Genomic DNA, 15293 nt, shown 5'->3' with positions numbered 1-15293 from the left:
CTTATACACAGTGTAAGGGGATAAAGAATATATCAATGAGTGATGGTACAGAGCAGCATACAGTAGATGGTATCGAGGATCTCGTCACGTTTTCTCTGTGCATTCAAATTGTCGTCGATTTTAAAATGCGTTCATTGTCTGTAGCTTATGCCTGCCCATTCCATAACCCCACTGCAACCATGGTGCACTCTGTTCACAACGATGACATCAGCAAGCCACTCGCCCACACGACGCTGTCTGCCATCTGCCCAGTTGAAACGGATTCATCTGTGAAGAGCAGACTTCTCCAGCGTGCCAGTGGTCGTCGAAGGTGAGCATTTTCCCACTGAAGTCGGTTCCGACGCTGAACTGCAGTCAGGTCACGACCCCTGGTGAGGACGACGAGCACGCAGATTTCTGACCGTTTGTGCAGAAGTTGTTTTGGTTGTACAAACCCACAGTTTCATCAGCTGTCCGGGTGGCTGGTCTCAGACGATCACGCAGATGAAGAAACCGGATGTGAAGGTCCTAGGATGGTGTGGTCTGCAGTTGTGAGGCCGGTTGACGTAATGCCAAATTACAGGTTTTCCAGAACTACGGGCTTGAATACTTATTGACTCAAGACATTTCAGCTTTTAATTTTTAATTAATTTGTACAAATTTCAAAAACAATTCCACTTTGACATTATGTTGTATTGTGTGTAGATCAGTGACACAACATCAATGTAATCCATTTTAAATTCAGGCTGTAACACAACAACGTGGACAAAGTCAAGGGGTGAATACTTCCTGTACCTCTTGTTGCTCTATATCAGACCTCTTCTAAACTATAAATATAACTTGTAAAACACTTTTGAATAAAACAATTTTCTCTCCCAGTGTGTGTTCCTGCGTGGGGAGGAGGCCAGTACTAGCCGGTTCTCCGTGTGCTCGTTACGCGTAGCTGTGTCTGATCTGACCCAGATGATGAGTGTGTTCAGCCGTGTGTACGACACGGACTTCAGATCCTACTGCAGCAGAGACCCTCCCAGCCTCAGATCACACACACATCTTCAGCACTGTCCATAGGCTGCTCACCGCCTGCAACACGGTACACACACACATCTTCAGCACTGTCCATAGGCTGCTCACCGCCTGCAACACGGTACACACACATCGCCTCTGTGTTCCTCTGAGGGCTGACTGTGTTTTCATAGCATCTCTCTCTTTGTGTGTTAATTATTATAGAAAGCATCCCTCTGTTTGAGCTAGTTGCATTCCATGCTAAGTAATTAAAATACTACAAAATGTCTGTCTCTAGGAGCTAGAGATCCTGCAGCAGGTATCAGAGGTGTCTGTATGTCTGTCTGACACGGTGAATGAGGTACACTCGACCCTTGCTACTGGAGTCACGGACACAAACGCACCCTCTGTGAGTATATACACACACAGACCCTCGCCTTCACAAACAAACCTCTGTGAGTATATACACACAGACCCTCACCTTCACAAACACACCCTCTGAGTATATACACACAGACCCTCATCTTCACAAACACACCCTCTCTGAGTATATACACACAGACCCTCACCTTCACAAACACACCCTCTGAGTATATACACACAGACCCTCACCTTCACAAACACACCCCTCTGGGTATATACACACAGACCTCACCTTCACAAACACACCCTCTGAGTATATACACACAGACCCTCACCTTCACAAACACACCCTCTGAGTATATACACACAGACCCTCACCTTCACAAACACACCCTCTGAGTATATACACACAGACCCTCACCTTCACAAACACACCCTCTGAGTATATACACACAGACCCTCACCTTCACAAACACACCCTCTGTGGGTATATACACACACAGACCCTCGCCTTCACACCACACCCTCTGAGTATATACACACAGACCCTCACCTTCACAAACACACCCTCTGAGTATATACACACAGACCCTCACCTTCACAAACACACCCTCTGAGTATATACACACAGACCCTCACCTTCACAAACACACCCTCTGATTATATGCACATAGACCCTCACCTTCACAAACACACCCTCTGTGAGTATATACACACAGACCCTCACCTTCACAAACACACCCTCTGAGTATATACACACAGACCCTCACCTTCACAAACACACCCTCTGAGTATATACACACACAGACCCTCACCTTCACAAACACACCCTCTGAGTATATACACACAGACCCTCACCTTCACAAACACACCCTCTGAGTATATACACACAGACCCTCACCTTCACAAACACACCCTCTGAGTATATACACACAGACCCTCACCTTCACAAACACACCCTCTGAGTATATACACACAGACCCTCACCTTCACAAACACACCCTCTGTGAGTATATACACACAGACCCTCACCTTCACAAACACACCCTCTGTGAGTATATACACACAGACCCTCACCTTCACAAACACACCCTCTGTGAGTATATACACACAGACCCTCGCCTTCACAAACACACCCTCTGAGTATATACACACAGACCCTCACCTTCACAAACACACCCTCTGAGTATATACACACAGACCCTCACCTTCACAAACACACCCTCTGAGTATATACACACAGACCCTCACCTTCACAAACACACCCTCTGTGAGTATATACACACACAGACCCTCGCCTTCACAAACACACCCTCTGAGTATATACACACACAGACCCTCGCCTTCACAAACACACCCTCTGTGAGTATATACACACAGACCCTCGCCTTCACAAACACACCCTCTGAGTATATACACACACAGACCCTCACCTTCACAAACACACCCTCTGAGTATACACACACAGACCCTCGCCTTCACAAACACACCCTCTGCCATACATATATTATCTACATTACCAGTCAAAAGTTTGGACACACCTACTCATTCAAGGTTTTTTCTTTATTTTTACTATTTTCTACATTGTAGAATAATAGTGAAGACATCAACACTATGAAACATGGAATCATGTAGTAACCAAAAAAGTGGAGGAGGTGTTTGCTGGTGACACTCAGGGATTTATGTAGAATCTCACTTAACCACTTCCACAGAACTATGCCATGATGTGGACTGCTGTTTCTCTTTGCTTATTTGAGCTGTTCCTGCCATAATATGGACTTGGTCTTTTACCAATTAGGGCTATCTTCTGTATACCACCCCTACCTACCATGTCACAACACAACTGATTGGCTCAAATGCATTAAGAAGGAAAGAAATTCCACAAATTAACTTTTAACAAGGCACACCTGTTAATTGAAATGCATTCCAGGTGACTTCCTTGTGAAGCTGGTTGACAGAATGCCAAGAGTGTGCAAAGCTGTCAAGGCAAAGGGTAGCTATTTAGTTGCACGTGTGTTATTTCATAGTTTTGATGTCTTCACTATTATTCTACAATGTAGAAAATAGTCACGATAAAGAAAAACCCTTGAATGAGTAGGTGTCCAAACTGTTGACTGGCATTGTATTTACAGCCAACTACATTTAAACTCAGTTTTTCACAAATCCTGACATTTAATTCTAGTAAAACTTCCCTGTCTTAGGTCAGTTAGGATCACCATGTTATTTTAAGAATGTGAAATGTCACAATAATAGTAGAGAGAATTATATATTTCAGCTTTTATTTCTTTCATCACATTCCCAGTTGGTCAGAAGTTTACATACACTCAGTTAGTATTTGGTATCATTGCCTTTTAAATAGTTTAACTTGGGTCAAACGTTTCGGGTATCCTTCCACATGCTTTCAACAATAAGTTGGGTGAATTTTGGCCCATTCCTCTTGACAGAGCTGGTGTAACTGAGTCAGGTTTGTAGGCCTCCTTGCTCGCGCACACTTTTTCAGTTCTGCCCACACATTTTCTATGGGATTGAGGTCAGGGCTTTGTGATGGCCACTCCAATACAATAGGACTTTGTTGCCCTTAAGCCATTGTGCCACAACTTTGGAAGTATGCTTGGGGTCATTGTCCATTTGGAAGAGCCATTTGCAACTAAGCTTCAACTTCCTGACTGATGTCTTGAGATGTTGCTTCAATATATCCATAATTTTCCTACCTCATGATGCCATCTATTTTGTGAAGAGCACCAGTCCCTCCTGCAGCAAAGTACCCCCACATGATGCTGCCACCCCCACAACATGATGCTGCCACCCCCGTGCTTCACGGTTGGGATGGCGTTCTTCGGCTTGCAAGCCTCCCCCTTTTTCCTCCAAACATAATGATGGTCATTATGACCAAACAGTTCTATTTTTGTTTCATCAGACCAGAGGACATTTCTACAAAAAGTATAATCTTTGTCCCCATGTACAGTTGCAAAGGTAGTCTGGCTTTTTTATGGCGGTTTTGGAGCAGTGGCTTCTTCCTTGCTGAGCGGCCTTTCAGGTTATGTTGATATAGGACTCGTTTAACTATGGATATTGATACTTTGTACCCGTTTCCTCCAGCATCTTCACAAGGTCCTTTGCTGTTGTTCTGGGATTGATTTGCACTTTTCGCACCAAAGTACGTTCATCTCTAGGAGACAGAACGTGTCTGCTTCCTGAGCGGTACGATGGCTGCATGGTCCCATGGTGTTTATACTTGCGTACTATTGTTTGTACAGATGAACGTGGTACATTCACGCATTTGGAAATTGCTCCCAAGGATGAACCAGACTTGTGGAGGTCTACATTGGCTGATTTCTTTAGATTTTTCCCATGATGTCAAGCATTGAGTTTGAAGGTAGGCCTTGAAATACATCCACAGGTACACCTCCAATTGACTCAAATGATGTCAATTAGCCTATCAGAAGCTTCTAAAGCCATGGCATAATTTTCTGGAATTTTCCATGCTGTTTAAAGGCACAGTCAACTTAGTGTATGTAAACTTCTGACCTACCGGAATAGTGATACAGTGAATTATAAGTGAAATAATCTGTCTGAACAATTGTTGGAAAAATTACTTGTGTCATGCACAAAGTAGATGTCCTAACAGACTTGCCAAAACCATAGTTTGTTAACAAGACATTTGTGGAGTGGTTGAAAAACTAGTTTTAATGACTCCAACATAAGTGTATGTAAACTTCTGACTTCAACTGTATATTGCTATTGAAGTTGACTGTGTGATTTTGTGTTACAGCCACCCAGTTGGAGGACCTTACCAAGAGATACACTGAGTTCCTTTCTCTTCACCACGGAACGGATAGCAAGCTACCGCTAACCGAACCCTGAACTCCAGACTGAAGCTAGCAGGCTACCGCTAACCGAACCCTGAACTCCAGACTAAAGCTAGCAGGCTACCGCTAACCGAACCCTGAACTCCAGACTGAAGCTAGCAGGCTACCGCTAACCGAACCCTGAACTCCAGACTGAAGCTAGCAGGCTACCGCTAACCGAACCCTGAACTCCAGAGTAAAGCTAGCAGGCTACCGCTAACCGAACCCTGAACTCCAGACTGAAGCTAGCAGGCTACCGCTAACCGAACCCTGAACTCCAGACTGAAGCTAGCAGGCTACCGCTAACCTTACCCTAAACTCTACAGACAACTATTAGCTTGCTACTGCTAACTCTCCATGATCACCCCCTGAAGTGTTAACTGTCCTGCATTTCCATGTTACAGTTGTTCTAGTATCAGTGCTAACTGTTACGAGGGCAGTAGGCACATCGTTATCTAGCTTGGCTTTCCATGTTACCATCTTAGATTTAAAAAATGTTTCAATACACTTGAAATCACTGTTTTTGTAAATGTTTTAATGAGTGCACTATATAGGGTCCCATTTGGGACATTCACCACCGATACATCAAATATGTTTTGCTTTCTCAACACCAGAACTGCAGACAACATTGTTTTATGTATATCTCTGTGTGATATTTCTCTCTCTCTTGGTTGCACCGGGTCTCTTGAAATGTATTTTTATCTCAATGAGACTAACCTGAATAAATAAAGGTTACTACTTTCTGAAGTCCCATTTTATACTTATTTTACCTTTATTTAACTAGGCAAGTCAGTTAAGAACAAATTCTTATTTTCAATGACGGCCTGGGAACAGTGGGTTTAACTGCCTGTTCAGGGGCAGAACGACAGATTTGTACCTTGTCAGCTCGGGGGTTTGAACTTGCAACCTTCCGGTTACTAGTGTAACAACAGAAATCTTACAAAGTGGAAATAGCTGATTGAAGTCCTCTTTATATGGTTCTAGAAACACAACAAAGTCAAGGAGAGTCGACGGTCTGTCGCTTCCACGTTTCTCTCTCCTATCAAAAAGCCACTTGGTTTGACGGACCTCGTGTTTGAGGTCCTCTAAATCTGACTCAAAGGTCTGAGCAAAGACAAACAGGCTCCTCATTCAAGAATGTTGTCCTCTTTGGGTTGAGAGGCTGGGCCCTTTGCATTATCTCGTAATCCTTCTTTGAAAAACTCCTCTGTAGCTCAGCGGTGAGACTGTCAAGCACCTGATTAAAGACAGCTCTATGGAAAACTCCTCTGCAGAAGCTGTCACCATCCCTGCAGCTCAGCGGTGAGGTCACTAAAGATCCACTGTCAGCACCTGATTAAAGATCCACAGCGGTGAGACTGTCAAGCACCTGATTATCTGCAGCTCAGCGGTGAGACTGTTACTGATTAAAGACAGCACTTTGGAAGCTACAGCACTATGATTCACATCTACTGTTTTAGATAACATACAGCACCTACAGAGCTCTAGATCCATGTGTCAGCACCTACTAGATCCACAGCACCTACTATATCTACAGCGCCTACTATATCTACAGTGCCTACTAGATCCACAGCACCTACTATATCTACAGCGCCTACTAGATCCACAGCACCTACTAGATCCACAGCACCTACTAGATCCACAGCACCTACTAGATCCACAGCACCTACTAGATCCACAGCGCCTACTAGATCCACAGCACCTACTAGATCCACAGCACCTACTAGATCCACAGCACCTACTAGATCCACAGCACCTACTAGATCCACAGCACCTACTAGATCCACAGCACCTGCTATATCTACAGCACCTACTATATCCACAGCGCCTACTAGACCCACAGCACCTACTAGAGCCACAGCAGCTACTAGATCCACAGCACCTACTAGACCCACAGCACCTACTAGATCCACAGACCTTGATATCCTGTAGCACTCTCTGCTGGAATCCTGTCCCTCAGATTACACCCACTAGATCCACAGCCCTTGCTGGGTCAAGAGAGCTTGATTGGAGCATGTCAGAAAGACATTTGGCATCACCAAGCACTTTACAAAAGGTAACCAAAAGCCCTATGAAATGTAACTCTATCTGAGATCGAAGGCCCCTTGCCTCCAGTGATCTATCACCACTATGTTCAAGTGTGATGTCCTGTAGCACTCTCAAAACTGCTGGAATCCTGTCCCTCAGATCACGGCATGCCATGTATCTGCAGGCCCACCTTTACATCCGTAAGTCTCCTTAGTTCCCCGGGCTGCTGCTGCGGATACAGCTCTTTCTGAACAGCAAGACACTTGAGATGAACGTACGAGCCAGATACTAAGTTATAAAGCTTCTGCAGGAGAGAAAAAAAGTGAACTGCCTCAGGCACTGATTTTACAGCATCGACAAGAACCACATTCAAACAATGTGCATTACAGTGCACATAAAATGCCACTCTTGCACTGTTTTAAATCCATGTAGACACACCAGAATGCTTTCCGCTCATTATTTCAGATTATTTCTGTAGTCCAGACCATGTTTTTCAAGGCAATCAATTATCATGTTTGTGAGGCCTGCTGCATCTAAGCTTTCAGCTGGGCCTTCTGTGGCTCAGTTGGTAGAGCATGGCGCTTGTAACGCCAGGGTAGTGGGTTCGATTCCCGGGACCACCCATACGTAGAATGTATGCACACATGACTGACTGTAAGTCGCTTTGGATAAAAGCGTCAGCTAAATGGCATTTATTATTATTATTATTATTCAGCTGACTGAAAGTGTAAAAGGCTGTCGTGGATGGCCTCGTTGTAATAGTACCTCACAACTAAAGACATTTGCTATTTTTGTATTTAAATCTGAGGTTTCATCTGCAATTACACTAAAAACTTCACTTTCTTTTACTTCTCTTATTATTTCCCTCTTATTAGTTCGCTCTGTACCATCTCAGCTCAGCCCTCAAGAACCTCCTTCTGGGTTTGGTGGATTGGCTACTTAGCATTGCCACATGCATTCATCCTTTTCCCTATGAGAGGGTTATGCTTCGCTATTTCTTCAAATTTTTACTAGGATTAAATGTCAAGAATTGTGAAAAACTGAGTTTAAATGTATTCGGCTAAGGTGTATGTAAACTTTCAACTTCAACTGTATATAACTCAGTTTTTCACAATTCCTGACATTTAGTCCTAGTAAAAAATTCCCTGTCTTAGGTCAGTTAGGATCACCGCTTTATTTTAAGAATGTGAAATGTCAGAATAATAGAGAGAATGATTTATTTCAGCTTTTATTTATACTTTTATTACATCACATTACTATTGGGTCCAATTCCCAGTGGGTCAGAAGTTTACACTCAATTAGTATTTGGTAGCATTGCCTTTAAATTGTTTAACTTGGGTCAAACATTTTAAATATATCCACATAATTCCCCCCCTCATGATGCCATCTATTTTGTGAAGTGCACCAGTCACTCCTTCAGCAAAGCACCCCCACAACATGATGCTGCCACCCCCATGCTTCACGGTTGGGATGGTGTTCTTCGGCTTGCAAGCCTCCCCCTTTTTCCTCCAAACATAACGATCGTCATTATGGCCAAACAATTATATCTTTGTTTCATCAAACCAGAGGTCTACAATTTTTTTTCTGAGGTCTTGGCTGATTTCTTTTGATTTTCCCATGATGTCAAGAAAAGTGGCACTGAGTTTGAAGGTAGACCTTGAAATACATCCACAGGTACACCTCTGATTGTAAAATCCTGTAGTATTGGCCTGGATATTGATGATACGGTAAAATCCTGTAGTATTGGCCTGGATATTGATGATGATACGGTAAAATCCTGTAGTATTGGCCTGAATATTGATGATGATACGGTAAAATCCTGTAGTATTGGCCTGAATATTGATGATGATACGGTAAAATCCTGTAGTATTGGCCTGGATATTGATGATGATACGGTAAAATCCTGTAGTATTGGCCTGGATATTGATGATGATACGGTAAAATCCTGTAGTATTGGCCTGGATATTGATGATGATACGGTAAAATCCTGTAGTATTGGCCTGGATATTGATGATGATACGGTAAAATCCTGTAGTATTGGCCTGGATATTGATGATGATACGGTAAAATCCTGTAGTATTGGCCTGGATATTGATGATACGGTAAAATCCTGTAGTATTGGCCTGGATATTGATGATACGGTAAAATCCTGTAGTATTGGCCTGGATATTGATGATACGGTAAAATCCGGTAGTATTGGCCTGGATATTGATGATAAGGTAAAATCCTGTAGTATTGGCCTGGATATTGATGATATGGTAAAATCCTGTAGTATTGGCCTGATATTGATGATACGGTAAAATCCTGTAGTATTGGCCTGATATTGATGATACGGTAAAATCCTGTAGTATTGGCCTGGATATTGATGATGATACGGTAAAATCCTGTAGTATTGGCCTGGATATTGATGATACGGTAAAATCCTGTAGTATTGGCCTGGATATGATGATGTAAAATGTAGTACGATATTGATGATACTGTAGTATTGGCCTGGATATTGATGATGTGGTAAAATCCTGTAGTATTGACCTGGATATTGATGATACGGTAAAATCCTGTAGTATTGGCCTGGATATTGATGATGATACGGTAAAATCCTGTAGTATTGGCCTGGATATTGATGATACGGTAAAATCCTGTAGTATTGGCCTGGATATTGATGATGATACGGTAAAATCCTGTAGTATTGGCCTGGATATTGATGATATGGTAAAATCCTGTAGTATTGGCCTGGATATTGATGATACGGTAAAATCCTGTAGTATTGGCCTGGATATTGATGATGATACGGTAAAATCCTGTAGTATTGGCCTGGATATTGATGATACGGTAAAATCCTGTAGTATTGGCCTGGATATTGATGATGATACGGTAAAATCCTGTAGTATTGGCCTGGATATTGATGATACGGTAAAATCCTGTAGTATTGGCCTACGGTAAAATCCTGATATTGATGATGATACGGTAAAATCCTGTAGTATTGGCCTGATATTGATGATACGGTAAAATCCTGTAGTATTGGCCTGATATTGATGATGATACGGTAAAATCCTGTAGTATTGGCCTGGATATTGATGATACGGTAAAATCCTGTAGTATTGGCCTGATATTGATGATGATACGGTAAAATCCTGTAGTATTGGCCTGGATATTGATGATGATATTGGCCTGGGTAAAATCCTGTAGTATTGGCCTGGATATTGATGATGATACGGTAAAATCCTGTAGTATTGGCCTGGATATTGATGATACGGTAAAATCCTGTAGTATTGGCCTGAATATTGATGATGATACGGTAAAATCCTGTAGTATTGGCCTGGATATTGATGATACGGTAAAATCCTGTAGTATTGGCCTGATATTGATGATGATACGGTAAAATCCTGTAGTATTGGCCTGGATATTGATGATAAAATTGATGATGATGGTAAAATCCTGTAGTATTGGCCTGGATATTGATGATGATACGGTAAAATCCTGTAGTATTGGCCTGGATATTGATGATGATACGGTAAAATCCTGTAGCCTGGATATTATTACGGCCTGAGTATGGCCTGATTGATGATACGGTAAAATCCTGTAGTATTGGCCTGGATATTGATGATGATACGGTAAAATCCTGTAGTATTGGCCTGGATATTGATGATACGGTAAAATCCTGTAGTATTGGCCTGGATATTGATGATACGGTAAAATCCTGTAGTATTGGCCTGGATATTGATGATACGGTAAAATCCTAGTAGTATTGATACGGTAAAATCCTGTAGTATTGGCCTGATATTGATGATGATACGGTAAAATCCTGTAGTATTGGCCTGGATATTGATGATACGGTAAAATCCTGTAGTATTGGCCTGGATATTGATGATGATGCGGTAAAATCCTGTAGTATTGGCCTGGATATTGATGATGATACGGTAAAATCCTGTAGTATTGGCCTGATATTGATGATGATACGGTAAAATCCTGTAGTATTGGCCTGGATATTGATTGATGTAAAATCCTGATATTGGCCGGTAAAATCCTGTAGTATTGGCCTGGATATTGATGATGATACGGTAAAATCCTGTAGTATTGGCCTGGATATTGATGATACGGTAAAATCCTGTAGTATTGGCCTGGATATTGATGATGATACGGTAAAATCCTGTAGTATTGGCCTGGATATTGATGATGATATTGGCCTGGGTATTGATGATAAAATCCTGTAGTATTGGCCTGGATATTGATGATGATACGGTAAAATCCTGTAGTATTGGCCTGGATATTGATGATGATACGGTAAAATCCTGTAGTATTGGCCTGGATATTGATGATGATACGGTAAAATCCTGTAGTAGTATTGGCCTGTAGTATTGGGATATGATGATGATACGGTAAAATCCTGTAGTATTGGCCTGGATATTGATGATGATACGGTAAAATCCTGTAGTATTGGCCTGGATATTGATGATGATACGGTAAAATCCTGTAGTATTGGCCTGGATATTGATGATGATACGGTAAAATCCTGTAGTATTGGCCTGGATATTGATGATGGCCTGATGATACGGTAAAATCCTGTAGTATTGGCCTGGATATTGATGATGATACGGTAAAATCCTGTAGTATTGGCCTGGATATTGATGATGATACGGTAAAATCCTAGTATTGGCCTGGTATTGGCCTGGAGTATGGCCTGATGATGATGATACGGTAAAATCCTGTAGTATTGGCCTGATATTGATGATGATACGGTAAAATCCTGTAGTATTGGCCTGCCTGGAGTATTGATGATGATACGGTAAAATCCTGTAGTATTGGCCTGGATATTGATGATGATACGGTAAAATCCTGTAGTATTGGCCTGGATATTGATGATGATACGGTAAAATCCTGTAGTATTGGCCTGGATATTGATGATACGGTAAAATCCTGTAGTATTGGCCTGGATATTGATGATACGGTAAAATCCTGTAGTATTGGCCTGGATATTGATGATGATACGGTAAAATCCTGTAGTATTGGCCTGGATATTGATGATGATACGGTAAAATCCTGTAGTATTGGCCTGGATATTGATGATGATACGGTAAAATCCTGTAGTATTGGCCTGGATATTGATGATGATGCGGTAAAATCCTGTAGTATTGGCCTGGATATTGATGATGATACGGTAAAATCCTGTAGTATTGGCCTGGATATTGATGATGATACGGTAAAATCCTGTAGTATTGGCCTGGATATTGATGATGATACGGTAAAATCCTGTAGTATTGGCCTGGATATTGATGATGATACGGTAAAATCCTGTAGTATTGGCCTGGATATTGATGATGATACGGTAAAATCCTGTAGTATTGGCCTGGATATTGATGATACGGTAAAATCCTGTAGTATTGGCCTGGGTATTGATGATACAGTAAAATCCTGTAGTATTGGCCTGGATATTGATGATGATACGGTAAAATCCTGTAGTATTGGCCTGGATATTGATGATGATACGGTAAAATCCTGTAGTATTGGCCTGGATATTGATGATGATACGGTAAAATCCTGTAGTATTGGCCTGGATATTGATGATGATACGGTAAAATCCTGTAGTATTGGCCTGGATATTGATGATACGGTAAAATCCTGTAGTATTGGCCTGGATATTGATGATGATACGGTAAAATCCTGTAGTATTGGCCTGGATATTGATGATGATACGGTAAAATCCTGTAGTATTGGCCTGATATGATGATGATACGGTAAAATCCTGTAGTATTGGCCTGGATATTGATGATGATACGGTAAAATCCTGTAGTATTGGCCTGGATATTGATGATACGGTAAAATCCTAGTATTGGCCTGGTATTGGCCTGGATATTGATGATGATACGGTAAAATCCTGTAGTATTGGCCTGATATTGATGATGATACGGTAAAATCCTGTAGTATTGGCCTGATATTTGATGATACGGTAAAATCCTGTAGTATTGGCCTGATATTGATGATGATACTGGTAAAATCCTGTAGTATTGGATTGATGATACGGTAAAATCCTGTAGTATTGGCCTGATATTGATGATGATACGGTAAAATCCTGTAGTATTGGCCTGGATATTGATGATGATACGGTAAAATCCTGTAGTATTGGCCTGGATATTGATGATGATACGGTAAAATCCTGTAGTATTGGCCTGATATTGATGATGATACGGTAAAATCCTGTAGTATTGGCCTGGATATTTGATGATACGGTAAAATCCTGTAGTATTGGCCTGGATATTGATGATACGGTAAAAAGTATTGGCCTGATATTGATGATGATACGGTAAAATCCTGTAGTATTGGCCTGATATTGATGATGATACGGTAAAATCCTGTAGTATTGGCCTGGATATGATGATGATACGGTAAAATCCTGTAGTATTGGCCTGGATATTGATGATACGGTAAAATCCTGTAGTATTGGCCTGATATTGATATTGATGATGATACGGTAAAATCCTGTAGTATTGGCCTGATATTGATGATACGGTAAAATCCTGAGTACGGTAAAATCCTGTAGTATTGGCCTGGATATTGATGATGATACGGTAAAATCCTGTAGTATTGGCCTGGATATTGATGATGATACGGTAAAATCCTGTAGTATTGGCCTGGATATTGATGATGTAAAATCCTGTAGTATTGGCCTGAATATTGATGATGATACGGTAAAATCCTGTAGTATTGGCCTGGATATTGATGATACGGTAAAATCCTGTAGTATTGGCCTGATATTGATGATGATATGGTAAAATCCTGTAGTATTGGCCTGGATATTGATGATACTGGTAAATCCTGTAGTATTGGCCTGGTATTGGCCTGGATATTGATGATACGGTAAAATCCTGTAGTATTGGCCTGGATATTGATGATGATACGGTAAAATCCTGTAGTATTGGCCTGGATATTGATGATGATACGGTAAAATCCTGTAGTATTGGCCTGGATATTGATGATACGGTAAAATCCTGTAGTATTGGCCTGGATATTGATGATGATACGGTAAAATCCTGTAGTATTGGCCTGGATATTGATGATGATACGGTAAAATCCTGTAGTATTGGCCTGGATATTGATGATGATACGGTAAAATCCTGTAGTATTGGCCTGGATATTGATGATGATGGTAAAACGGTAAAATCCTGTAGTATTGGCCTGGATATTGATATGAACGGTAAAATGTATTGGCCTGATATTGATGATACGGTAAAATCCTGTAGTATTGGCCTGGATATTGATGATACGGTAAAATCCTGTAGTATTGGCCTGGATATTGATGATACGGTAAAATCCTGTAGTATTGGCCTGATATTGATGATACGGTAAAATCCTGTAGTATTGGCCTGATATTGATGATAAGGTAAAAAGTATTGGCCTGATATTGAGTATAAAATGGCCTGATATTGATGATGATGCGGTAAAATCCTGTAGTATTGGCCTGAATATTGATGATGATACGGTAAAATCCTGTGGTATTGGCCTGGATATTGATGATGATACGGTAAAATCCTGTGGTATTGGCCTGGATATTGATGATACGGTAAAATCCTGTAGTATCGGCCTGGATATTGATGATGATACGGTAGAATCCTGTAGTATTGGCCTGGATATTGATGATACGGTAAAATCCTGTAGTATTGGCCTGAATATTGATGATGATATGGTAAAATCCTGTAGTATTGGCCTGGATATTGATGATGATACGGTAAAATCCTGTAGTATTGGCCAGGATATTGATGATGATACGGTAAAATCCTGTAGTATTGGCCTGGATATTGATGATACGGTAAAATCCTGTAGTATTGGCCTGGATATTGATGATACGGTAAAATCCTGTAGTATTGGCCTGGATATTGATGATACGGTAAAATCCAGTAGTATTGGCCTGGATATTGATGATAAGGTAAAATCCTGTAGTATTGGCCTGGATATTGATGATACGGGTAAAATCCTGTAGTATTGGCCTGGATATTGATGATGATGCGGTAAAATCCTGTAGTATTGGCCTGAATATTGATGATGATACGGTAAAATCCTGTAGTATTGGCCTGGATATTG

At 41.3% G+C, this 15293-nt stretch overlaps 1 protein-coding gene and 1 long non-coding RNA gene across 2 annotated transcripts in view; one reads left to right on the top strand and one right to left on the bottom strand.

Annotated features, from left to right (window-relative positions):
• Positions 1 to 5939, top strand: part of haus7 (HAUS augmin-like complex, subunit 7) — a 34956-nt gene extending 29017 nt beyond the window's left edge. The window contains exons 14-17 of the mRNA XM_052482615.1: positions 859 to 1027; positions 1080 to 1123; positions 1280 to 1390; positions 5117 to 5939. Of these exons, the coding sequence (XP_052338575.1) occupies positions 859 to 1027; positions 1080 to 1123; positions 1280 to 1390; positions 5117 to 5197 (405 nt within the window). The 3' untranslated portion in view covers positions 5198 to 5939. The remainder of the gene's footprint in view (positions 1 to 858; positions 1028 to 1079; positions 1124 to 1279; positions 1391 to 5116) is intronic.
• LOC127912315 (uncharacterized) lies at positions 1678 to 2340 on the bottom strand. Its single transcript, XR_008081775.1, has 4 exons — positions 2160 to 2340; positions 2072 to 2114; positions 1898 to 1983; positions 1678 to 1808 (listed from the first exon to the last, which is right to left on the bottom strand). It is a non-coding gene; the product is annotated as an uncharacterized LOC127912315 (long non-coding RNA).
• Positions 5940 to 15293: the final 9354 nt, after the last annotated feature.

Source organism: Oncorhynchus keta, chromosome 27 (genome assembly GCF_023373465.1).
Source record: "Oncorhynchus keta strain PuntledgeMale-10-30-2019 chromosome 27, Oket_V2, whole genome shotgun sequence".
Classification (NCBI taxonomy): domain Eukaryota; kingdom Metazoa; phylum Chordata; class Actinopteri; order Salmoniformes; family Salmonidae; genus Oncorhynchus; species Oncorhynchus keta.
This window is presented reverse-complemented; position numbering and strand designations above follow the sequence as displayed.